The 27,705-nt window shown below is 44.4% G+C and overlaps 1 protein-coding gene across 4 annotated transcripts in view; it reads right to left on the minus strand.

Moving 5' to 3' along the window:
* The window catches only part of RBPJ (recombination signal binding protein for immunoglobulin kappa J region), a 266,159-nt gene that overhangs the window by 187,282 nt on the left and 51,172 nt on the right, over positions 1 to 27,705 (minus strand). For 2 of the 4 annotated variants that reach the window (XM_054253439.2, XM_078367408.1), the window contains exon 3: positions 7,141 to 7,230. The exons of the other annotated variants lie outside the window; for them this stretch is intronic. In XM_054253439.2, coding sequence (XP_054109414.1) covers positions 7,141 to 7,181 — 41 coding nt within the window. In that variant the 5' untranslated portion in view covers positions 7,182 to 7,230. The remainder of the gene's footprint in view (positions 1 to 7,140; positions 7,231 to 27,705) is intronic. 4 annotated transcript variants of the gene reach the window in all.

The raw sequence follows: 27,705 nt of genomic DNA on the forward strand, positions 1-27,705 counted from the left end.
TTTCTTCTCTTCTCTCTTACTTTCCCTCCCTCCAATAAATACACTATAAAGGATGCATTAACTTACACGGTGACTGCTCTGAAAATATATCCTGGGATCCTTGGTTGGCATTTGCTTTTAGTATAGATGGAGGTCACTTGGAGCAAAGTTTACAAGCCTTTCCTTGATTACACTGTGCTTAAAGTGTTAACCCTGTTAGCAGTCACAGCACAGATTTCCTCAATGAGACTCTTGTGCGCCTGACAATGTAACTATTTATTTGCAAAGTCACTACCATTGACATTTGTGCTGCTCAATGCAAAGTGTTACCAGTGCTTTCTTTATGTCACTGTTTCTCTTCAGTAACCAAGAAAAGCAAAACAAAGTACAAATAACTGCTTATTCAGAAAGAAATCTCAGATTGTTCCTTAAACCTGCTCCAGGCAGCGGATACAGACTTTTGAGTGATCTGGAAAATATGAAAAGCACTTGGCTGGGATACAAAACCCAACTGATCTGCGGTGATGGCAAAAGCAGAAATAGGAGCTCAGTAATAAAAATAAATTTCTATATGGCTGATCATGGACCGGCTGGCTTGCGGAGGGAGGAGCAGGTCTTGGAAGTTAGGCTGTTATCTGTGCAGTCGTTGCTTCGGTGGTGGTCGGGGGGAATGGGGCTTTGCTTCATGGGCAGTCCCTCAATTGTTGTCTGATTGATTGAAAAAGGCAAATGGGGCCGCCCTATTCCTGCCAAGTGTTTTCTTCTGCCTCTGCTCTCCCTGGGTGCCTGGAGCGTTGATCTCTGTGGCTCTCACCTGCTGCTTTGCTCCAACAAAGCTGGCGTCTTACAGCCGCCACCACTCACTCTTCCAAGCTGTTGTCCTGGCTGTCCTGACTGTGTAAGCCCTGCCACCCCCATCTGCCCAGCCACCTGCCTCCTTGTCTTTAAATATCCTCCCGCGACCCCACCACTTCTGGGAAACTTTCCGGAATTATTACTACCCGCTTGTCTCCAACTGCTGGCCCAGCCCTCTTCCCCAGGCTACTCTCAAAACCACTACGTCTCTTCTCTGTTGATTGTTTCTATGCCACAGCAGAGGGGAAGGTGCGTGCACACTGAGTCAGGCTGGGATTCATTTATTGTCTTTGTCACTTACCAGCTTCGTGACCTTTGGCCACAACAATAATGATGATACTCTACAACTATAGAGCTGGTGTTGTGTGCCAAGCGTGTGCTATACTTTCCACACTTCATTCTATTTTATCCCTGCATTGAAGCTATAAGATGTACTAATACAACAATTCTACTTGTTTTACAGACGAGAAAGCTGAGGCTCAAAGAAGGTAAGACCTTGATCAAGCCAGGCATGGTAGCTCATGGCTGTAATCCCAGCACTTTGGGTGTCTGAGGTAGGCCGATAACTTGAGCCCAGAAGTTTGAGACCAGCCTCGGCAATGTAACAGAACCCTATCTCTACAAAAAATAAAAAAATTAGCCAGGCATGGTGGTGCGCACCTGTGGTCCCAGCTATTTAGGAGGCTGAGGTGGGAGGATTGCTTGAGCCTGGGAGGTGGAGGCTGCAGTGATCAATGATTGCATCACTGCACTCCAGCCTGGGTGACAGAGTGAGACCCCGTCTCAAAACATGCAAAGAAACACACATGAAATTCTTGCTCAGGGTCAAATAGCTCCTTAATGGCCAGACATGATGGCTCACAACTGTAATTCCAGCACTTCGGGAGGCTGACATGGGAGGATCACTGGAGGCCAGGAGTGCAAGACCAACTTGGTCAAAATAGCAGAACCTCATCTCAAAACACAACAAAACAAAACAAATCCAAGTAGCTCCTTAATGACAGAGCCAGGATTGGAACTCAAAGCATCAAGCTGCAAGTCCAAACTCTCATTGGGATCCAAACACCAGGCTAGGTAACTTGATTATTTAATTATCTCGACGGCCCAACGAAGTGTGTACTGTCCAAACTGTACAGATAGGAAGACGGAGGCTCAAAAAATTGAAGTGATTTTTTTCCTGGTCATGGCTCTAGTAAGTAGGCAATGATGGATTCAGCTCCCTAAGACCCTGTTTCTTTACTTACCACAAGCATCTTCCAGACAGAAGGCTTATACCTGCAGTGGAGGGAAAATAGTGCATGTGCACTGACAAGTTTGAAAGATGATGGAAATGTTGAGTCAAATCCAACTAAACAAACATTTTCCTTCTAATTTTTTTTTTTTGAGACAGAGTTTCACTCTTGTTACCCAGGCTGGAGTGCAATGGCGCGATCTCGGCTCACCGCAACCTCCGCCTCCTGGGTTCAGGCAATTCTCCTGCCTCAGCCTCCTGAGTAGCTGGGATTACAGGCGTGCACCACCATGCCCAGCTAATTTTTTGTATTTTTAGTAAAGACGGGGTTTCACCATGTTGACCAGGATGGTCTCCATCTCTTGACCTCGTGAATCACCCACCTCGGCCTCCCAAAATGCTAGGATTATAGGCTTGAGCCGCCGTGCCCGGCCTCTAATTTTTTTTTTTATTATTTAATTATAGGACTTCCTAGAGTTTTTAACACCATGCAAAATATGGTCTGTGAGGCTTCAAAAAAGCATGTAATAGGCAGCCTTTTCAAATGTATTCAACCATAAAGCCTTTTTTTTTTTTTTTCTGAGACCCACCTATTAACACTTTTCTGTAGTGTTGCCCAGAACACAAATTCAAAAAACATTGCACTGTACTACCTAGGTGACGGCACACAGAGATAAGGATACAGATAGAGACATCATTGTTGCTGTTGGTATTCAGGAGTCCTAAGGTAGTGACAAGATTCTCCAGGTGCTTCCCAGAGCTATCAAGTCTGCTAGGGGCAACCAGCTGCTGTTGGTACTCAGGAGCCCGTTCGTGAGTTAATTGAATTGGTGTTTGCTGTTGCTGCTGTTTTGCTTGAGCTCTACGGCTTTCTGGCTTCTTCCTGCTGGGTTCTAATGCGGGCTCAAGCATTTCACAAGGGAGTCTCTTGTTAAAATCCAGTAAAATCGACCAGGCACGGTGGCTCACGCCTGTAATCCCAGCACTTTGGGAGGCCAAGGAGGGCAGATCATCTGAGGTCAGGAGTTTGAGACCAGCCTGGCCAACATAGTGAAACTCTATCTCTACTAAAAATACAAAAGTTAGCTGGGCACAGTGGTGGGTGCCTGTAATCCCAGCTACTCAGGAGGCTGAGGCAGGAGAATCCCTTGAACCCAAAAAGTGGAGTTTGCAGTGACCTGAGACGGTGCCACTGCACTCCAGCTTGGGCAGCAGGTCAGACTCCATCTCAAAAAAAAAAAAAAAAAATCCAGTAAAATCAAACTCAGAGCAGAGATCAGAATTAGCACCAGTCTTAGTAAAGGCAGGCATTTAGCACTCTAGGACCGTTGTAATAATAACTGCCAGCTGGTCAGTGTTTACTATGTACTGGGTTTAACATGGGTTGTTTCATTTAATCTTCCGATAATAGTAGATACTGTTGCAGAAATCTCCAAAAGGGCCCTTGGGTGGTCCCATCCACACTGCGTTAGGGACTGTCATGTGTGACTCATACATTATCACAGAGGTGGTACTGTGAGATTTCCAGGGGTAGGAATAAAGTCACTGAGCTTCCATCTTGGTTTCTTGAATTGCTTGCTCTGGATGAAGCCAGCTGCCATTTTGCCAAGACACTCAAGCAGCACTGTGAAGAGCCCATGTGGGGAGGAATTGACTTGTCAGCCAACGTGAGTGCCCCACCTTGGAAGTGGATCTGCCAGCCCCAGTCAGACTTTCAGATGAATGTAGACCCCAGCTGACACCTGACTACAACTTCGTGGGAGACCTTGAGTGAAAACTCCCCAACCTGACACACTCCTGAATTCCTGAACTATAGGGATGACTATTGTTGTTTTAAGCTACTGAGTTGTAGAGCAGCTTGTTACAAGCAGGAAATAATGAATACAGATACTATTATTATTCCCCATTTTTCAGATGAGGACATTGAAGCTATAAGAGAAGGTAAATTACTTATTGAAGGTCACAGGATCTACTCACTCAAGGTCACAGCCAGAGTTTATGTGGCTGAGGCGGGATGCCACAAAGAACCTCTTTCCTCAGTCCCCAAAATATTGCCCCAGAAGTCTGCAATAATATCCGCAATTCTATTTCTGGGCTCATTTTTTCAGTGTACTGATGTGATAATACAGAATGTTTTGGAGTCTGTCCATATTTTACCTCTTATAAACTCCAGCTCTACCTGGTTATGGATAAAATGATTTAATATACTGAAAGTTCAGGCAGATTCTAGGCACTGGATATCTGGAAGTTCCCTTCCCTTCCAATTTCTTCTTTAGCACTGGGCTTCACTTTGGTGGTGAGGAAAACAGAAGGTTAGCCCAGCCAACAATCTGTCATTCTCACCCTAAAGGGAATTAGCTCATCAGGATCCAGTCCTAACTGGCAGGAGGTTGAAGAGGCAGGCTTTTTGCTTGGAGAGCAAATGACAGGAAGACATAATTTCTGAGTATGGGTTACATCGGGAGCAGGCAGGCCTGGCTGGGTGCCCCAGGGAGCTCTGGAACAGCTGGAGGGCATCATGAGAGCCTGGAGAAGGCAGAAATGGGGCCCAGTAACTGCAACTGGGAGGGAACTTTCCTTCACTGATCTGCCTAAGGCTGGCCATTCCTAGACTGCATCAACAAAGATGATCATGTGCAAAGCATGGTCAAGAATATTTGCTGTTTCCATTTTGGCTGGAGAAGCTAAGAAAAAAAAAACCATTGTAATTCTGTTGGAAGTGTTTTTGTTTTTGTTTTTAAATGTTAATCCATGTAAAGGTGTAAGTTGTTGGCCCCAGGTATAAATAGCTTCAGAGGTCCACAGAATAACAAAGCTACACATCTTATTCAGGTCACATAGCTAAATAGAGGCAGAGTTTGGTCTAGAACCCAAAACCTATGTTGTAATCACTATGTTAGATCAAATAAATTTGTTTTGGCTTGAAAAGCACAGACATCACTTCTTCCAAGAAACTTTTCCTCATTAACATTGCCAAAGGTTACTCATTTTGAATTTTTCAGTACTAATATGTAGTCTAACATATACTATTAGACACTTAATTAAGCAAGTTTTTTTTTTTTGAACACGTACTATGTGCCAGGTACTCTACTACCTGCTAAGGATTTTCTAATGAGCAAAATGCTCAGTTCCTGTTGTTATGAAGGCTTCATTCAGCCGTGGGGTGGGGTGGGGTTATAAGATAGTTGAAAATCGGGCCAGGCGCGGTGGCTCACACCTGTAATCCCAGCACTTTGGGAGGCCAAGGCAGGCAGATCACTTGAAGTCAGGAGTCCAAAACCAGCCTAGACAACATGGTGAAACCCTGTCTCTATTAAAAATACAAAAATTAGCCAGGCGTGTTGGCTTGTGCCTGTAATCCCAGCTACTTGAGAGGCTGAGGCAGTAGGATCACTTGAACCCGGGAGGCAGAGGTTGCGGTGAGCACAGATCTTGCCACTGCACTCCAGCCTGGGAGACAGAATGAGACTCCATCTCAAAAAAAAACAAAACAAAACAAAAAAAATAGTTGGAAACAAAATTATGTAATAAACTAAAAGGTGATGAGGAAAAGTAAAACAGGAATAGGGGACAGAGACAGGGTCTATGGACTGGAGTAGTACAATTTATATAGAGAGTGGTCAGGGAATTTCTCAGTGGAAAGGTGACATTTGAGCAAAGACTCCAAGGAGGTTGGAGCATGAGCCTTGTGGTTATTTGGAGAAGAGTATGCCACAAATTTGTGTACTGCTCCGGAATCATTCTCTGGTTCTTTCATGCTTATATGTTAAATTGTCAGGCGTGTGTATTTCATCTTCAGCTTCCTTTGGCTCTAACTAATAGGAGTGCTTTCTGCAGACTGTTATTTGTATCACAGACTTAATAAAGGCTTGTTGAATATTTTGGTTAAAGTCATTTTCTCACTATTGCCCTTTTTAGGCAAGAAATGAAGGAAAAACTACAGTAGTTCAGTACCCTGTCCAATATTCTAAATTACTTAGAATGTACAAACCAACATCTAGCTGTACTATCCAGCATTCTGGGTTAATATTCTTTGGCTTCCATAAACATTACATCTAAAAATATTTGCAAAAGTCATGGTTTCTCCTAAATTCAAAACAGGAAGCGCCTATAGTCTCTCAGCTATGTTTATTCACCTCCAAACCCCAAACTAGAATCCGCCATTACTACTTTTCAGTTATGAATTTTTTTTTTGTACAATGAGCTCTGACATTTTTTCAAAATGGTTTCCTGCCTAAGCTAGAGACATCCTGTTATTCTTAATGATATTCTATGCCACCTACATATTAAGATGTCTTCAATTCATAAGAACAGAACCATTCATGGCTAATCACTTGTTCCTCTTTGATTTTTGCAAAAAGAGACACTTCACAGATCTGCTTTCCAATTTCCTTTTGACAGGATTCTCAGTTTTGATATCAGTGAGATCTCGATCTTGTTTGATTTCAGTGCTTTGCATAAGGCTGTGTAGCCTGAATCTGTTTTATTTGCTCTAATTTTATTTTGAAGAGACAGATTGAAGGTGAAAAGCAGTTATAACAATGGTGAAAGTACTAAGGATCCCAATACTAATGACATTGGGGGAAATCAAACAGAAAACCAAAATGAGAAGATAGTGTCAGCAGCTGAGTAATAAACTAACATGACACGTACGAAGCGGAGACAAGGCTACATCTTAACGAAACAAGGGTGTGTAATTTTCTGAAGGATAACTGAATTCAGCTCTCAATGGAGAAGGAAAGCTTTTTGCAAGGAAACCTGTTACTAAGTCAGAAGGTAGGTAATAAGACACAGAAAATGTAAAACAGAAGAACTTGTATGTGGACACCTATGGGGTGTATAAATGCCTCTAACAATGGATATTAGGATAATGTGGAGATAATCATTCCCAGCTTTTCCCCCAGTATTTTAATTTGTAGCTCCATATATTATCTTATCAAATGTACTCATGATTTATTTATCCTCTGGGGAAACAAAAGTGCAACAAGTACCAACTATCCCAAATCTTAATCATTTCAGGATGTCAGATATAGAAAAAAGTGATTGTCTTTATTCTACAGTGCATATGACACTACCTGAACATCTGGAGAAGGAAAAGCAGCTGCTGCCTCTGCATGTGAGATCTTGGTCTAATTATTTATCTTTTTGAACTTGACTTCTTTTAACTGCAACATAGAAAAAATAATACAGAATTTAGATGGTGGTTAGGAACATAAATAACGACAGCCAAATCATAGCAGGTTCCAGGCACTCTCTTTAACCCTTTACATATAGAGATATGTTTAATTGTAATAACAGTCTTATGACATAGTCATCATGATTTACAATGAGGGAACTAAGCACAAAGAAATTCAAGCCATTTGCTCCCAGCCACACAACTGTGAAACTAGCTGCAGAGACCACATACTTGACCACCAGTCTGAAATTTTTCTCTAATAATGGAGATAAGCACATAGTAAGTGCTCAGTAAATGATGATGATGATTGTTGTCATAGAGAAGAGACATTCTTTCTTACACTTGAGAACATTGTTACAAATTGCTGCTCTGAGACTCCTAAGTGCATTCAGATGGGAGAGAAATTGGAACTGATAAAACAAAAATTTTAAACATAATCGGCTGGGTGTCGTGGCTCACGTCCGTAACCCTAGGACTTTGGGATGCTGAGGTGGATTGCCTGAGGCCAGGAATTCAAGACCAGCCTGTATGTACAAAAAGTAAAAAATTGAGGGCTGGGAGGAGGGAAAGTATCAGGAAAAATAGCTAATGAATTCTGGGCTTAATACCCAGGTGATGGGATGATCTGTGCCGCAAACCATCGTGACACATGTTTAGCTGTGTAACAAACCTCACATCCTGCACATGTGCCCCTGAACTTAAAAATAAAAGTTGAGAAAAAAATATACTAAAATGCCTTTATTTAAAAATAAAGGAATTGGCTGGCCTTGGTGGTTCATGCCTGTAATCCCAGCAGTTTGGGAGGCCGAGGCAGGCAGATCATTTGAGGTCAGGAGTTCGAGACCAGCCTGACCAGTATGGTAAAAGCCTATCTCTATCAAAAATGCAAAAAAAAAAAAAAAAATTAGCCAGGCATGGTGGTGCATGCCTGTAGTCCCAGCTACTTGGGAGGGTGAGGCAGGAGAATCGCTTGAACCTGGGAGCGGAGATTGCAGTGAGCTGAGATCATGCCACTGCACTGCAGCCTGGGCGACAGAGTGAGACTCTGCCTCAAAAAAAAAAAAAAATATATGTATATATATTTTTTAAAGCCGTTAAGTCCTGGTGCGGAGGCTCATGCTTTTAATTCTAGTGCTTTGGGAGGCTGAGGCAAGTGGATCACCTGAGGTCAGGAGTTCGAGACCAGCCCAGCCAACATGGTGAAACCCCGTGTCTACTAAAAATGCAAAAAAATAGGCCAGGCACGGTGACTAACACCTGTAATCCCAGCACTTTGGGAGACCGAGACAGGCAGATCACTTGATGTCAGGCATTCCAGACCAGCCCGGCCAACATGGTAAAACACTGTCTCTACTAAAAATACAAAAAGTAGCTGGGCATGGTGGTGGGTGCCTGTAATCCCAGCTACTCTGGAGGCTGCCTCAGGAGAATCGCTCCAATTCGGGAAACAGAGGTTGCAGTGAACTGAGATGGTGCATTACACTCCAATCTGGGCAACAAGAGCGAAACTTCATCTCAAAAAAAAAAAAAAGCATTTAAAAAAGTAAAAAGTTTTAAAAAATGGGTTAGGTACATCTCCTTTTGGATCATATGTTCCAGATTTACAAGTGGGTTGAACTGATTAGTCATCTCAGTCAAAAAACTGCTCCCTTAAATGTAGATCACAGTTCAGGCTAATCCCTTGGCTAAATCAATTGTTTAATTCCATTTAAAGTAATCAACCTGTCAGCTCCTCGAGGCTCTACCCTTTCTCCAATGGTTTTGTGGCTCTTTTGGGCATAAGACAGAGTTTAAGTATTAAAATTGCTCCATCAGTCAATAAACAGACTTGGTAAACAGGTCACATCGTACAAATGGCTGTTTCTTCTACCTCCACATTTTTATGTTGAGAATCCATCACTTCTGCTGATGTTTATAGAGCCTGCTTATGCGTTTCCTTGTTTGAAGTTGTCAGGGAGCCTGGGGGAGGGGTTTATTCCTGCCATTATCTCTGGGTGAGGTGATTAAAAATGACAGTCAATTGGAGTACTTTACTCAAAGTGTCGAAATATATCAGTGGCTATATTTCATCATACTTCACGATCAGGGATCAGAATCCTAAAGCTATGCTTGTCATTTATATTTTGCTATAAATATATTTTGTGGGCCATTTTGATGCTAGGACAAAAGTGTGGAAAGTTAAAGGTTATTTGAAAAAAAAAATAGAAGAGAAATGAACTGAACTTATTTGTAAGGAAATAAAAATATGCCATGGGTCGCATCAGAAATAAAGAGTGCTTAATGAAACAAAGAAATCCATATAACACAGCAACCACGTGTTGGCAGTGGAGGCTGGTGGTTAGAATGGGACTCACTGGAGTTAGTCTTTTAAGGTCAAACCCTGACTCTGTCGCTCATGGGCTGGGTGTCCATAAACATGTTACTGACCCCCTTGTGCCTGTGTCCTCATCTATGAAAATGGGGGTTAAAATAAGACCTAACTCCAAGGGTTTTTATGAAGATGAAAGCGGTTAATCTATGTAAAGCACTTGGAACAATGCCTAGCATAGTACAGTATCTACTGCATAAGAGTTAGATGTTATCAATATTATTACTGGTTCGTGTTTATAAGTGTATAAGTTAAAACCTAAATTTGCCTCAATTATGGTACCTAGTCATGTAGGAAAGTCAGTCAACCTAGGTGTTTCCAATTTTTGGCTATTAGAGTAGTGCTGCTATGAACCTGTGTCATAACAACTTGTTTTTTTAAGCTAGGGTCTCACTATGTTGACCAGGCTGGAGTGCAGTGGTGCAATGTTGGTTCACAGCCTTGACCTCCTGGGCTCCCTTAATCCTCCCACCTCAGCCTCCCAAGTAGCTGGGATTATAGGTGCACGCCACCATGCTCATCTAATTTTTGTATTTGTTTTGTAGAGGTGGAATTTTGCCATGTTTCCCAGGCTGGTCTTCAACTCCTGGACTCAAGCCATTTTCCCACCTCGGCCTCCCAAAATGCTAGGATTACAGGTGTGAGCCACAGCGCTTGGCCAGTGACTGAATTTTTAATCCATTTTATAGGAGGCGGTATAGCACAGTTGTCAAACATGTGGCCTCTACAGTCAGACTATCTGAGTTCTAAACCTGTCTCTGTACTTTCCATTTATTATCCTACTTTATCTTGTTGATTTTTTTATCCTACTATTATTGTCTTCTAATAATACCTGTAGAGCACTGACACTATTATTAATCCACTCTTTGCAGATGAGATAAGCTTAGATGACGCCCAGCCAGTAAGTGGCCACAACGGGATGTGAACCCGCTCCAAGCCTGTGCATTTCACTGACTTTACTCTGCCTCTCAGTGAGGGGAATGTTTCTGTGCACGGAGTAAGAATGGAAAAGTTAAAGGGGCGGGTACTTCTGGATAAGAGGGGTCAGTGGGGATGGCGTGCCCTTTCATGAAATAGCCAAGTCCAGAGCAGTACAGACCAGAGGGTACCAACGGAAGGAAGAAAATGCTAAACAGAGGCCAGCTCTGGAAATCTTTGCCCATTTCTGAGTTGCGCCAGGGTTCAGCCCCATAGGTCAGACACACTGATTCATTCCATAGGGATCCTTCCCGTTCCCCTTAGCTATCTTCATTTTTTCACGGCTTCTCAACTCAAGTGAGAAGGTGATTGGCCCATCACAAACCGCTATAAAACTTTCCACCACATTTAAGAAAATCTACCCAAAAGGAAAAAGAAGAGAGGCATGAGTTTATTAAATTTCCTTTAGGCTTCCTGCCTGATTCTCTATCCTGCTGCCTAACGTGTTTTAATTTCTCTTGAGGGAGCCCATGGATATATAATGATTTGCTTGGCTATAGTCATGGGTACTTTTTAGAAAAACAAAGCCAAGAAGAGCTCTAAGGCTCCTGTGACTTGCACCATCAGCCAATAGTTGTTTTATTAAGTGCTGATTCCCCTTATAGAGCTGAGTAAATGGCGGTGGGAAAAAAAAAAAGTCAGGCCTCAAACAAGGAGCCATTCAGATGTCGTATTCAAAACATAAAGGTAACAGAGAGTTTCTGTACCAAGCTCTGCAGGTCCAAGTTCTGTATGAATGAAAAGCGAATGGTTGTTCTTTATCCAGCCAGCCAATAGATTTATAGAGATTCAGCAAGAGAGAAGAGACCCATTGCTCATGGCTTCCACTGCTAGCTAGCTCCAGATTATTCCCTATGAGAGAATTCCTTGCATTGTGTCCAATTTCATTTAGTTTTACCTAGGATTTTGTTGATTGGTAACACATTGCGGTCTTTGGTATTGTTTTTCTTCTCTTGTTTTTCGAAAGAGAAAGATTTTATAGGAACTTGAAAACAAGACGTAAATCAGGAAATATAGGCTTGAATTAAGAACGTTGCAAAATGTAGAGCAGAATCTGAATTGGAGGGGAAACTGAAAGTGGTATATAAATCATGGCTGTCAGAATAAAACATCGCTATCATATTGATGACAAATAATTGCAGCAATAACGTCGAGACTGCATGAGCCTTCTACGTGCCTTGTGTGTCTGTGTGGGTGTGAGTGTGAGTGTGCCTATGCATGTAATAGCATGCTTGCATTTATATTTTGAAAGGAATAACCCAAACAGAAAAAGACAGTCTGCAAAACAGCAACTGGGGAAAATGGCAAAATGAGGAGCAACGGATAAAGTAGCCAAACTGAGTCTGCTGCTGAAATTACAACCAGATTGCCTCCGAAAAGCAAATAAGCTCGAACAAATAAACCCCCTGTGGCAGATTTGCTTTCAGGAGGGTACCTGCGAGACAATGTCCAGACCTCCCTTCCAGAAGAACGGTGAAATGACTAAGGGAAGGGCGGGGCGAAGGGCTGAGGCCATGTATTCCCAGCGACTTGCAGCAGCAGGGAGGTCCTGAGCTGTCCCTAAGGGGCTCTAGACCAGTGGCTTGGGTCACAGTTAGATCGGCACAGAGGCAGGAAATACCCATGAAGCCTGGAGACGGAGCAGTTCAGGAAGCACAGAAACCAGGGATGGTCAGGAGCAGTCATAGGACACTTGGGAATGAGGAGTGAAAAACTCAACCGGAGAAGGACTAGCTGGCAGCGAGACATGGAATGAACATGCTGGCATCTGACATGTGTCTGTGGCCCTCGGAGGCTCCGCGACTCATGTAAAGTCTGCTATTCGCTGGTGAATTTCCACATCAGGAGCAGCAGATCCTGGGAGGGAGTTCTCCAAAGGAGGTGGATATATGGTCATGTACCCTGGGCCTACTGCCTCAGATGTTCTGAAGCAGCAGCGTCTCCAAATGAAAAAGAATACATGTATGCTTCGGACTGTGCAAAACTCAGTTCCCCTTAGGGTGGGGAGGGTATTAATTTAACCTCACGTAGATCCTCACATAGAGTCTCATCTTGGGCCCTTTGTCCTGGACTAGTGGAATACTAATAAGGATCATAATAATTGCTAATATTTATTGTCACTTACGGTGTGCCAAGTTCTTTATTTACATTGTCTTATTGGCTTCTCACAACTACCCTATGAAGTAGCCATGATTATTTTCCATCTATTATACATAGATGCTGGGCAGCTAGCCAGCTTGCCATAGCCAGGATGAGACAGCTGGGATCTGATCAGTAGATTTTACTCACTCCAGAGTCCACTTAACCACCCTGCCCAAAGGTCTGAGGTTCTGAACTCTCTGTTGGTTAAGAAATTACCCAAGTCTTTGCAATGGCAAAGGATACAGGAAAGGATTCAAATCAAATTACATGGCTGCCAGTCATGCAGGATCCAACCCCCAGCTGACTCCAGTGAAATGTTTCACATTCTTCTAATGTTGCTGTGCAAACATTCTGTACTCCACTTTCTTGAGACACAGACAAATGATCAATGCACAGGTGAATATCTCGGGAGTCATACAGAAGAACCACCTACAGGGCTTTCTTGTATGGTCGGTAAAGATTCATCCACTTCTCCCGGCCTTCTGTCTTTGCAGTTCTGAACAAGGAGAAGTGAATTTGGAATGACACACTGGGGCTCTGCTAGATCCTGGAGTGCCTTCCCCATTACCAAGGACTCATCATCAAATAAATTTAAGTGACGTTCAGCCTAGTTTTCTTATTAAACCAGTTTTATTGCACGCATTCTAATTCTGAGGAAATTGGATAGCTATGTATCGTATCCATGGCAACCCTCACTTAAACAGAATATGAAATTAACCAGACCACTCTGTGCCTCTGACATTCTAGATAAATGAGTTAAGCACACACAGAAGCAAGTTAACACATTTTTAAGACAATTTTGGGAGTTACATGCTTATTGGCTCTTAGAAAAGATCAGATTACATTCTGTGTAACCCAACTTGAGTAGATGATCATCACAAAGCCAGATGAGCCTTAATTTCCCCATTTTAGAACCGCAGAAATTGGGTGTTAGCTTCTCTAATTCCTTTCCCACCCCCAATTTTCACTGCATGAATCCAGATTTTTTTTTCCTTGAGACAGGGCCTCATTCTATCACGCAGGCTCGAGTGCAGTGGTACAAGCATAGCTCAATGCAGCCTTGAAATCCTGAGCTCAAGCGATCCTCTGACCTCACCTTCCCAAGTTATCTGGGACTATAGGTGGGAACCGCCACACCTGGCTAATTAAATTCTCCCTTCCCCTCCCCTCCCCTCCCCTCCCCTCCCCTCCCCTCCCCTCCCCTCCCCTCCCCTCCCCTCCCCTTTCCCTTCCCCTTCCTTCCTTCCTTTCTTTCTTTCTTTCATAGAGATGGGATCTTGCTATGTTACCCAGGCTTGTCTTGGACTCCTGGCTTCAAGTTCTCTCTCCTTGGCCTCCCAAATTGTTGGGATTACAGACGTAAACCAGCCAGAAATTTTTATTCCTTTTTTTTTTAAAGACAGAGTCTCACTCTGTCACTTAGGCTGGAGTGCAATGGTGAAATCTTGGCTCGCTGCAACCTCCACTTCCTGGGTTCAAGCAATTCTCCTGCCTCAGCCTCCTGAGTAGCTGAGGTTACGGGTGCCCACCAACACACTTGGCTAATTTTTTGAATTTTTAGTAGAGCTGGGGTTTCACCATGTTGGCCAGGCTGGTCTCAGGTGATCCACCTTACCTCAGGTGATCCACCCACCTCAGCCTTCCAAAGTGCTTGGATCACAGGCATGAGCCACCATGCTCAGCTTATTTCTTCTTCTTTTTTTTTTACCTCCACTTAGTAGAATGGCAGTGGAATATATCCTACTTCTATTTTATTAGTGTTTGCCCTTGAATTTTTAAAATTAATAGACCTTTTTTTTTTAAATGGCATTAGTTTTCCAGAAAAACTGAGCAGAAACTACATTTCCCATATATTTCCCGCACCCTACAAGTTTCCCCTATTATTAACATTTTGCATTGGTGTGTTACACTTGTTACAAGTAATGAACCCATATTGAGGCATTATTAGTAGCTAAAGTCCATGGTTTACATCAGGGTTCTCTCTTTGTGTTGTATATTCTATGGGTTTTGACAAATGCGTAATGTCACATATCCACCATTAAGTATCACACAGAATAAATGCACCACCTGAAAATCCTCTGTGCTCTCCCTGTTTATCCCTTTCCTCTTCCCTGGCAGATGCTGATGTTTTTACTGTCTCCATAGTTTTGCCTTTTCTAGAAGGTCATGTAGTTGGAATCACACAGCATCTAGCCTTTTCAGACTAGCTTATTTTGCTTAACTATAAGCAATTCAGCCTTTTTCATGTCTTTTCATTGCCAGTGATTTTTTAACAAACAGGTTAACCTATATTTATATACCAAATAAAGACTTAATCATTACAGCCCACCCTGCTTTCCTACCACAAAGCAATGAGTTCTCTTAAATTCTGTTTTCCTTTATACCAGCTACCTCCAACTCAAGTTCTGTTAACATTCTGGTTCCAGATGGGTATTAAAGTTTTCTTTTACATGATACATTTTATATCAGGAAAATCTTTTCTTAATATATGAAGCCCAACAAGTCCATTGCCATCAGTTGCCTGGACTTTGCTCTATGCCTCCCTGGTTCTTTTCACAATTTCTTGTACACCACATCTTTTCTTCATTCATCTTTGTTTTGTCTCTTTGGGGCTGGGTGAGCAGAGCTAGATCGGATGGGACAGCAATTCCTTGGAGGTTGAAGTTCCAGTTGGAGCTATAGCTGGACTTCTAATGCCAACATCTTGTGACTGCTTCTGGAAAATTGTTTTGCTGTCAATTTACTGAGAGTTGTTTTTGCTGCCCCAACTGGCATGCATTTAGCTAACATTAAGCAACTACTACATGCTAACATCGTGGTTCAGTAGAAGCATGTGTCACTTGGATTCTGCCATCAAGAATGTTCTGTTTTAGGCCAGGCGCAGTGGCTCACGCCCATAATTCCAGCACTTCAGAAGGCTGAGGTGGGCAGATCTCTTGAGGTCAGGAGTTCAAGACCAGCCTGGCCAACATGTTGAAACCCTGTCTCTACTAAAAATACAAAAAATTAGCTGGGCGTGGTGGCATATAACTGTAGTCTCAGCTACTTAGGAGGCTGCGGCAGGAGGATCACTTCAACCCAGGAGGCAGAGGTTGCAGTGAGCCGAGATTGCGCCACTCCTCTCCAGCCTGGGTGACAAAGTGAGACTCCACCTCAAAAAAAAGAATGCTCTGTTCTTACAGAACAGAATGCACAGGTGTGAATGGAAGGGGAAGGGGAAGGGGATGGGATGATGGTGATTGGTGTCCAAGATACATGCTCTGAGTCAGAAATAAATGGAGATCAGTTCAAGACAGTTAACCAATACCGATACTAATAATATTAATCATTAACATTTATTGAGAGTGGCAGGCACTTTTCTAAGCTCTCTCTAGTATCTTAGTTAATTCTCACAATTATTCCCATTTAGAAAACCAAAGCACAGAGAAATCAAGTAATTTCCAAAGTCATAGTTTCATAAATTGCGGAGCATGGACTCCAACTTGGGCAATCATCTTATTATGAAAACGTGATGATCCTTTTTGTGCAAAGCACCAGACTAAATCCTGCGGAAAGTCAAAGTTTCTCACCCTGGACTCTCTCCGGCTATTGCTCTAAGAAAGACTATGCTTCTGGCCAGGTGCGGTGGCTCATATCTGCAATCCCAGCACTTTGGGAGTTCCAAGGCGGGCATATCACAAGGTCAAGAGATTGAGACCATCCCGGCCAACATAGTGTCCATCTCTACTAAAAATACAAAAATTAGCTGGGCTTTGGTGGTGCATACCTGTAGTCCCAGCTACTCGGGAGGCTGAGGCAGGAGAATCGCTTGAACCCAGGAGGCGGAGGTTGCAGTGAGCCAAGACTGTGCCTCTGCACTCCAGCCTGGCAACAGAGTGAGACTCCATCTTAAAAAAAAAGAAAGACTGTGTTTCTGTCACTCACCTCTTTGAAGATTTCTACTGGCTTTGTCTACTACAGGGCCAATCTAAATCCTCGGCGGGGAACACAAAGCCCTTGGTCAGCCAGCCCAGCACTAGCTCCTCTCTTAGCTCACTCCAGCCTCTCTGAATCTTCACTCCTCTCTGCTTCTGCCTTGCTGTATTAGGACATCTCTGCTCCTCTACTTTTTGGAATGTCTTTTCCCTATTTAGTTGAAAAACTTCTACTTTTTACTTTACAAGACCGCTATTAGACACATCCTCCTTCGTGCAGATTGACAGGCAAAGTTGGTCATGTCCATCTCTGAGCACCCATATGCATGATTCGTTTCTCAGTTATACTCCTTGACAAAGTGGGATGGACACTGCTATCTGTTCATGGGTCTGTGATGCTCCTCAGTGTCAGGGAGTGCGCCTATCACATGAGTGTCCCTCAATGCACAACCCACATAAAGCCAGTGAGCCTCGTTCCAGTCTCAAAGAGTGCTCCTCAAAGCAGCACATGTACTATCAAACATTCATTCAAGTATATATTTCTTTTCTTTCTTTTTTTTTTTGAGACACAGTCTTGCTCTTGTTGCCCAGGCTGGAGTGCAGTGGCATGATCTTGGCTTACTGCAACCTTCGCCTCCCGGGTTCGAGTGATTCTGCCTCAGTCTCCCGAGTAGCTGGAACTACAGGCGTGCGCTACCACACACAGCTAATTTTTGTATTTTTAGTAGAGTTGGGGTTTCACCATGTTGGTCAGGATGGTCTCAATCTCTTGACCTCATGATCGGCCTGCCTCGGCCTCCCAAAGTGCTGGGATTACAGGTGTAAACCACCGCAACTGGCCTAAAGTATGATTCTTACTCAGTCTCTTGAGGAAACATCAAAGGATTATATATTCCATGCACTGTAAAACCTCTTACAGATGCTCTTCCTTATCACTGCCCTTTTAGTAGCCTCCAAACAGATGGCAGCTTTACATTCATTCATTCATTTATTCATTCACTTGTTCATCTGTTCTTTTTCTTTCTTTCCTTTTGTTGCTACATAATAGGCATATTTTCAGGGTACATAATAGGTATATATATTTTCAGGGTACACATCATAATTTGATACATTTATATAATGTGCAAAATCAAATGAGGATAATTGGACATCTCATCACCTTAAATATTTATTGTTTTTTTTTTGAGGCCGATTCTCACTCTGTTGCTCAGGCTGGAGTGCAATGGTGTGATCTTGGCTCACTGCAACCTCTGCCTCCTGGGTTCAAGCTATTCTCCTGCCTCAGCATCCTGAGTAGCTGGGATTACAGGCACCCGCCACCACTCCCAGCTAATTTTTTGTATTTTTACTAGAGATGAGGTTTCACCATGTTGGCCAGGCTGGTCTCGAACATGGTCTCACATCACTGACCTCAAGTGATCCACCTGCCTCGGTCTCCCAAAGTGCTGGGATTACAGGCGTGAGCCACTGTGCCCGGCCTGAAATGTGCTTTTAAATACACTTCTACCTATTTAGAAGTGAACAATTTTGCTGCAAGAACATTTCCGAGATTTCCCAACATGTCCTGAGATAATAGGAGACACACCGAAGTGTCATGAAAATAGAGTTGCAGATCACACACTCTCACTCTAGGCCCCTCTAAGGGGAGAGCGACACCCATAAATTGGAGGCGCCTCTAAAAACTGCTATCTTTTTGCACCTCTCTGTTAATTTCCTCATTCCTGCCTCCCCAAGCCCTCTCACCCTCTTGCCAGACTCTGGATTGAATTCATTCAGTGCTGGGTAGCACATTGGGAGTGAGGGACACAGCACTGCACTGGTATGAGCCACCACATCTGGCCTCAAGTATTTATCTTTATGAGAGGAACATTTAAATTCTTCTCGCTAGCTGTTTAAAAATGTACAATGGATTATTGTTAACTATGGGCATCCCACCGACCTATTGAACATATCTACTCAATCAGCAAACACTTACTGAGAACAAACTGGGTGCTCTTTTTAGTATTCTACTCTTTATAAGTATTGTTTCTTTTATTTTTATTATTATTATTATTTTTTGAGACGGAGTTTCGCTGTTGTTACCCAGACTGGAGTGCAACGGCGCGATCTCGGCTCACCGCAACCTCCGCTTCCTGGGTTCAGGCAATTCTCCTGCCTCAGCCTCCTGAGTAGCTGGGATTACAGGCACGCGCCACCATGCCCAGCTAATTTTTTGTATTTTTAGTAGAGATGGGGTTTCACCTTGTTGACCAGGATGGTCTCGATCTCTTGACCTCGTGATCCACCTGCCTCGGCCTCCCAAAGTGCTGGGATTATAGGCTTGAGCCACCACGACCAGCCTATATTATTTATTTTAAAATGCTCTCTTTCTCTCCTACTCTCACTTTTCAAGTCTCAAAATTCTGTCCAGACATCTAGCCCGAGCGTCTCATTGTCTCTCTCATTCTATACCTGTGCTGGCCTTTATTCTGAAGATCATATTCTAAAGAGCCTTCTAGCCTTTCTGGACTCTTTCATTATCTCTGTTGGTTCCTTAACAGGATTCCCCTGAACAAACAGTAGTCTAGAAATGGACCCAGCAAACTAGAATTCTTCCCTTTCAACATCTATTTCAGAGGAAGAGGAAGATTACGCATATTAGTATCTTAATAATATTTGTCCTACTTACAAATTAATGAATATGTATACACACAAAAATAAGCATCAGGGCAAACATATTCTGAGTTCCAGATGGATGATACAATCAATAGATGCTATAGGATCCAGGGCCAAAATATGTGTTTGGGCCCCAGATGAATTTCCTCATAGTGATCTCACCCCTGTCGTGCAGTGAAATAAATCCTGGACTTCAGGCCAGGGGACCGCAGCTCCCGGCTCTGTCCCTTAGCGCCATGGGGGGACATCTGTAACAAACACCTTAATTCTTTGAGCCTCTGGTTCCTCATCTCTGGAGATAGGGATGATTACACTGGCAATATCCCTATCAGAGGAGCTTGGAGGCTCTGATCACATAATGGGCATTTGGCCCTTCAGAGCTCAGGGGATGATTGTTCAGTCTGAATCCTTCCGTTCTAAATTATTTATGAATGGGACCCAGGGAGAGGCAAGTGATGGTGTGACCAGGGTTCAAGACTCGTATTGCAGCAAAGTAAACTAAACCCACCAATGTCAACTGTCAAGGCCTGGAGTTTTGTCTCTTTTGCTCATTAATATATCCCAAGTGCCTACAAGGATGCCTGGCCCATTGTAGGAGCTCAGTAGATACCCAGTAAATTATAAAAAAAATTTATGCTGCAGTATAAGATACGTTTTGTTGCATTTGAAACCTCGGTCTCAGACATTGCTAGAGAGAATAACTATTGCAACAGCTTTTTGAGGTGCAATCAGGCAGAATCTAGCCAAGTTGAAAACGCACACATACATCTTTGCAGGTACGATGTAAATTTCTATGCTCCAGGTAGTTGATTAAATATTACTACAACTCATCTGCATATTAACTAGGCCCGCCTATTATAGTGGTAGCTATCATTTACCAAGCACGTAAACGGTGTAAAGTAGTGGCTCAGAGCACAAACTCTAAAGCTGAGTCCCTTGCTTTAAACCCCGGCTCTGCCATATACCAGCTAATGTGCCCTGGAGTTAGTCACTTTAACCTGTTTCTTTGTCTGCAAAATATGGATGATATCAGCAGGCACCTGCCTCCAGGAGTTTTTAACAGCGTGAAAGGGGTTCAGACATAGAAATGCTTAGGGTAGCACTTGCTATACGAAGAGTTCATGTTCACATTTCATTCGTAGGGACTTCAGAGGCTCGACTCAGCTCTTGTACAGCTGAAGCTTAGAGAAGTTAAATAGTGAAGGTTAGAAGCAGTTAGTCAGCTGCAGAACCGGAACTTGAACTCTTGGCCCTCTATCCTAGTGCCTGGAGGCTTAACCATCTCACTCCTATGACAAGAGACAGCACCAACGTGTTTTCCTTGACTCACAAAGTGTTTCTGTCCTGATCCGTGCTTGCCAAGCTTTCCACCCTGATCTTGTCACAACCACCGTGCTGCAGGTTAACACGAACATGGGCATCTCCAGGTAATCACGCCACCCTCAATAAGGCCCCTTGCTGGTAGGCCGAATGGGCAGGTCTTCCTTTAGTGGCATAACGAGGGGTCCAGAACTGGTTCTCCCTCCACCTGACCCCAAACTTGAATTTCCACCATTAGATGATCCTGCCCTTATTTCCCTTTGCCTCATTTTTTTTCTTCTAAATTTACTTCCTCTTACGGTATTCCTTTTTTTTTGAAAAATGCTTGAAATTCTTCTTGGGGCAAGGTGGGCTATAAATACACTCATTAGCTTCCACACTGGGGGCTAGATGTTCGATAGCCCCGAAGAGGCTCAGGCTGGGGCCTCCACCCTAGGTCTTTGTCTGAGCTCTTGGAGGAGCGCTGGTGCTGAGAGGCAGGGTAATCAATTTCTCATCAGTGCTGAGGCCTGTTTCTTGTTAGGGCTCTGGCTCCACGTGGCTCCTTGCCTCCCCTGCCCCACCCCCATGCATGCTATTCCAGGCTCTGAGCACCCAACCATGGCTTATCCTGCCAGGATGAGGGTTGATCAGCGAGTGGTTACTGAATGCCTGCTGTGTGCAGAGACCACGCTGGGGACCACAGTGGCGAGGCCGAGGGAGTACGGCAGGAGAAAAAAAAACCCAGCCCTTGGGGATTTGCACGCCTGGCAGAGACAGCAACAGTGACAGCCGCAACAGCGACAGCCATAGCACTAACAACAACAGTGTGGCCAGAAGACCAACTAGGAACCAGTAGAATGCCAGGCTCCAGAGTCACGGCCCCGTCTGAACCCATGAGTACATCCTGGTGGGAGTGTTCACACTTAAGTGCTTAGAAAATTAAATGCCCTTCTCGGGATGGAGGCGATGGGGTGTGAGCAGGACCGTGCATTTTGGTCCTCCGCGCCCATCAGGGTGCCTCCCGGGGAGTTTCCTCCGGCGGCCACGCTTCTGGAATGGACTTTCACTTCTGTCTTTGCAGTCATCTGCTCGGTTCTCTTGGTTACATCACTGAGAATCTGTCTCTGGTTATTTCCCCATCAACAACAGAGAGTCTGTGTTTGCACGTACCCACCAGCCACAGCTGGGTGGATACTGGTGCCCTGATTGCCTTTGTGTAGGGTCTCCTAACCCAGATCCTCACTTGAACAGAGGCAAAACTGAGGCCCTGGGCTTGCTCAAGGTCACACAATGAGAAACAGTGTCAAGCGGGACTTCAATAGGGTGGAAAGGCCCTGTTCTGTTTTCTTTTTCCTCTCCCTTTCCAAAACGTTTGAGCACAGAGCTTCTTCTTCTGTGTGTGTGTGTGTTTTTTTAAATGGAGTTTCGCTCTTGTTGCCCATTGGATAGCAGTGGTGCGATCTTGGCTCACTGCAATCTCCACCTCCCAGATTCAATCGATTCTCCTGCCTCAGCCTCCTGAGTAGCTGGGATTACAGGCACCTGCCACCATGCCCGGGCAATTTTATATTTTTAGTAGAGACGGGATTTCTCCATGTTGATCAGGCTGGTCTTGAACTCCTGACCTCAAGTGATCCATCTGCTTCGGCCTCCCAAAGTATTGGGATTACAGGCGTGAGCCACCACGCCCGGCCAAGCACAGAGCTTCTTATCCGTGAATAATTACGAGCACATCTATGTCTCTAGCACTTGTGAGGTCCTGTAGTAGCTACAGAGGCCTAAAGACCTAAAGAAGGAATTGGTAAAAATTCCAACTACTTGGTTTGCATTTTTGTTGTTTTTTCCCAACTGGGCAGCATTTCCACCCTCTTTGGGTTTTACATTGAATACAAACAGCACTGCCAAAAGAGAATGTTCCACCTTCAAATCAGGAGGACGCTGCACGATTCTGAGTCCTGGGGTAGCTGCTTCTCATGACCTTCTAAGTTGCTGGGCATTCAGATTCTAGAGACAATAATTGGACTTTCGGGGTCTGCTTGCATCCTCTTGGTGAAAATAGCTCAGGCCATAAAAATACCAGAATGAAAATACGTGTAACAACCGCACATCCACATATTACAAGCAGAGGCTATTAAAACCTCCAAATTACACCGCTGCTGCTTTTCAAGGCCACAAGAGCACACAGCTGAACAGAAAAGGAAGGGGTGTTTTTAGGGTGAGTTCACTGCCCATCAGGATAAGCTTTCATTTATCCTCCTAAAAATTCATCTTGAAGCCTTTCAGAATAATGGATCAAGGTTGAGTCCCTTTTGAAAGAGTCGCTTAATGTGGCCCTCTACCAGGCCACATGAAGGCGTGGTCTTACATACCCCCTTTGTCAATGTGAGTAATTACATCTCTGGTTGAGAGAGACAAGGTTCAGAGACATTTGGTGGTTCTGACTTACCCATTCCGCTCTGCGTCTGCCAGCTGTCTAGTCCAGACTATTTTCATGTTTTGCCTAGAATCCCAAAGAGCGCCTTACCCGACCTGTCTACCCTCCGTTTTCCCGTTTTGCATCCATTCTCCACAAAGCACATGTCTAGTTTTTTTTCAAAGGCATGCCTGGTCATGATCCTCCCTGATTTACTGACTGAGACAGAATCTTACTCTGTTGCCCAGGCTGGAGTACAGTGGTGCAATCATGGCTCACTGCAGCCTCAACTTCCCCAGTTCAGGCAATTCTCTCACCTCAGCCTCCCAAGTAGCTGGGACTGCAGGTGTGCACCACACACTGAGCTCATTTTTGTATTTTTTTGTAGAGACAGGGTTTTGCCATGTTGCCCAGGTTGGTCGCAAACTCCCAGGTTCAAATGATTCACCCAGGCCTTTGCCTCAGCCTCCCAAAGTGCTGGGATTACAGGCATGAGCCACCATATTTGGCCTCAATCCTCCCCTGTTTAAAACCATCTGGAAGCTCCCCACTGTCTCCAAGTTTAAAGATCTTCCCAGGGTTTAGGAGTCTCTCAGTGGCTGGCCCAGCTCCACCCCTCGGGCTACATCTCGCTGCATTTCTAACTTGGTGCCCATCCTTAGATGTTCCATGCTCTCTCTTCAAGGTCTTCAAACCTGCCAGCATCTCTGAAGGCTCTCCCTCTGTCCTTCACTCTGCTCATTCACATGCACCCTTTGGGTCTCAGTTACTATCCCATGAGAAGGGGGAGCAAATCTCTCATTCATTACTCTTAGTGGGTGGAATGGTGCCCCCCTCCCCTGATGATATGCTCATCTAGTACCTGAGAATGTGACCTTATTTGCAAAAAGAGTCTTTGCAAGAGTAATTAACTTAAAGTTATCCTGATGAGGTCGTCTTAGATTATCCAGGTAAGCCTTAAATCCAGTGACAAGTGTCCTTACAAGAGAAAGGCAGAGGGAGATTTGAGACACAGAACAGAAGGCCATGTGACAACGGCCCCAGAGATTAAAGCCATGCAGCCATGAGCCCTAAAGCACGTCGGGCTGCTAGAAGCTAAGAGGCAAGGTACTGGATTTCCCCAGGGCCGCTGGAGATAGGAAGGGTGGCCCTGACGACAGCTTGTTTTCAGACTTCTGGCCTCCAGAACTTTGACAGAATACATTTCTGGTTTTGTTTGTTTGTTTGTTTTTAAGATGGAGTTTTGCACTGTTTCCTGGTCTGGAATACATACAGTGGTGTGATCTCAGCTCACTGCAACCTCTGCCTCCTGTGTTCAAGCGATTCTCCTGCCTCAGCCTCCCAAGTAGTTGGGATTACAGGTGCCTGCCACCATGCCTGGCTAATTTTTTTTTTTGTATTTTTAGTAGAGATGGAGTTTCACTATGTTGGCCAAGCTGGTCTTGAACTCCTGATCTCATGATTTACCCACCTCAGCCTCCCAAAGTGCTGGGATTACAGGCATGAACCTCCATGCCCATCCAGATTTCTGTTGTTTTAAGCCACTTAGCCATTTGTTACATCAGCCCTAGGAAGCCAACGCAGTGCTGGACCCCCCACTCCCAATGTGCTGCCCAGCACTGAACAAATTCAATCCAGACACTGGCAAGGGGGTGGAAAGGATACAGGAGGCAGGAGTGAAGAGATGAACTGAGGTGCAAAAGGATAGCAATTTCTAGGGGCGCCTTCAATTTATGGGAGTCGCTCTCCCCTTAGAGGAGGGGCCCTAGAGTGAGAGGGCCCTGTTTTCACGACACTCCAGTGTGTCTTCTATTATCTCAGGACATGTTTCAAATTCTCAGAAATGTTCTTGCAGCAAAATATTCACTTCTAGATAGGTAGTTATGTGTTTAAAATAGTTCAGTCAATTAACAAGTATAGCTTAGCATCTGTAAGAGTCCTTCAAACTTTACAGGACTTAATTTTCTCTCTGAAGTTTATTCCTTTGTTGTTCTTCACTGTTGTTGCCTTTCTTTCTCTCTTTCCTTCCTTCCTTCCTCTCTCTTTTCTTTCTTTCCCTCCCTCCTTCCCTCCCTCCCTCCCTCCCTCTCTCTCTTTCTTTCTTTCTCTCTCTCTTTTTCTCTTTCTCCCTTTCTCTCTCCCTCCGTTCCTTCCTTCCATCCACCCTTCCTAGCAATAAGGTCTCTGTATGATGCCCAGGCTGATCTTGAGCTCCTGAGCTTCAGTGATCCTCCCATCTTGGCCTCCCAGAGTGCTGGGATTACAGTTTGTTTTTAGTTCTTCCATTTTGGAAACTGGTACCTCCATCCCCTAATTTTCCCCTTTGCCATCACCCTCATCAGCAAACCCTGTTGAATCTATTTTCAGAACACATTTTGGGGTGGTCTGCCTCTGCAGCCTCAAGCCTCCACTGGAGTTCAAGCTGCCATCATCTCCCTCCTGGACTTCTACAATGGCCCCTTCCCATAAAGTCACAGCTGTTCTCTTACAACCTAGTCTCCACCCCGCAGCCAGAGTCACCTTTCCAGGAATAAATCTGATCCTGGCAGTCTCCTGTGTGAAGTCCTTCAGTGGCTTTTCATTGCAGTTAGAAGCCAATCCAAGCCCATTTCCATGACCTCCCCAGCCACGCTAGGTCTAGCCCCGCCTACCTTTCCATTCTTGTGGGGAGCCGCTCCCCCCATGACTGCTGTGCAGCCTCACTCACCATCTGCTGTTCTTCTAATCTTCTCATCTCATTCCTGCCTCGGGGCATTTGCATTTACTGTGTCCTCTGTCAGGAATGCTCTTTTGTGACTTTCAAACACCTGACTCCTCATTTTCCTGAGTCAGGCTTATTCTCAGAGGAATAAAAACCAATCAACAGTTTTTTCTCTGCTCTCAAATCATAACAATGAATACAGAGGACTTTGGTGATGAAATGTAGAGGATTTTCTTCCCACCAGCAAGCAAGCAATCAATTCTTCAGCAGACACCAGCTGGGTGTCCCCCAGGCCAGTTCAATTCTGACGCCAGCCCCCTGGGATGGAGATGTCCTGTTGCTTCAGGACCTGTGGAACTTCTGACCTACTGACTTCAAGTTGGGGTTCTCGTGACCTATCCTTTAGGCTTGATTAGTTTGTGAGAGTAGCTCACAGAACGCAAGGAAACACTTGTGTTTGCCAGTTTATTATAAAGGACATTTTAAAGGATATAAACAGCCTGGAAGGTCCTGAGCGCAGGAGCTTCCGTTCCTGCTGAGTTGGGATGTGCCCTGCTCCTGGCGTATGGGGATGAGTTCTTGTTCACCTTCCTGCAGCCTCCAGGACTTCAGCTGTCCAGAAGCTCCTGTACCCTGTCCTCTTGGGCATTTTATGGAGACTTCACTGAATGGGCGTGATTGAAGGGTGGACAATGATGTAGAAATGTAACTGGATAAAGATGGTATGATCTTGTACTGAAAGACCAGGTGGGGAAACCCAGCAAAGCCTGTCTGTTTAGATTCTGCTGGCCTCTCTGTGCCACATTCCTTTCCCCTGTGGGGCAAGACCCCTTCTGAAATGAAGGTCTTATGACCACAATCAGACAAGGTAGGTCAGAGAATTTCCTTACAGCCAGCTCCAAGGCAGAAAGGCAGTGAAAGATTAAAGTCCTGCCTTGAGGAGAAAAGGGAGGATGTGAAAAAGGAAGGCAGGAATCACTTAAACCCGCGAGGCAGCGATTGCAGTCAGCCAATATCACGCCACTGCGCTCTAGCCTGGGTGACAGAGCGAGACTTTGTCTCAAAAAAAAAAAAAAATGGGCAGGAGAAGATGAGAAGCGAGATTTTGTTTTCTGAGTCCTGTTTTTGAGGCTTAAAATGCCCAATATAATAATAATATAATAATAGACTGTAACAAGAACTATGGAAGTTATAAGCCAGGAACCATGGATAGAAACCTGCGTTTGTGTGTGTCTGTGTGTGTGTGTGTGTGTATGTGTGTGTGTGTGTGTATAATATCACACCTTCCCTGACCACCCTATGCTAAAAGTAAAATTAGCCACTTTTCCCATCCATCATATGGGATACTGAAATTTCCATTACAGTGGGAGGATCACAAGCTGAAGTGAGGTGTGTATTAGTTTGCTAGGGCTGTTGTAACAAAAAGTGCTACAAACGGAGTGACTAGAAATCCAAGATCAGGGCATCAGCAGGGCTGGTTCCTTCTGAGGGCTGAGAGGGATGCCCTGTTCCCAGCCTTCCCCTGGCTTCTGTGCTTGCTGGCAGCCTTTGGTGACCCTTTGGCACCTGGCACATCACCATCATCTCTGCCTTCGTCTTTGCGAGGCCTTCACCCTGTGTCCAGATTTCCCCTTTTCCTAAGGACACCGGTCATACTGCATTGGGGTCCACCCTACTCCATATGATCTCATCTTGACTAATTACACCTACAGTGACCTCGTTTCTAAATAATATCACATGAAGCAGCATTAGAGGTTCAGACTTCAATGTATGAATTTTGAAAGGGCAACAATTTAACCTATAACATATAGAGTATAATTATTTGATTCCTTGTTTGCTGTCTATCCCAATGGAAGGTGAGTTTCTGGAGGGCAGGCATGTTGTCCCTCATGTTCCCACTGCTATGTCCACTGCACTAAGGATGGTGCTTGGCACAAAGGCTCTCGATAAGTCATACGTATGGGAAGTGGGTGATGGTTGCACAACTTCAT

The sequence above is a fragment of the Callithrix jacchus genome, chromosome 3, assembly GCF_049354715.1.
Source record: "Callithrix jacchus isolate 240 chromosome 3, calJac240_pri, whole genome shotgun sequence".
NCBI classification, from domain to species: Eukaryota; Metazoa; Chordata; class Mammalia; order Primates; family Cebidae; genus Callithrix; species Callithrix jacchus.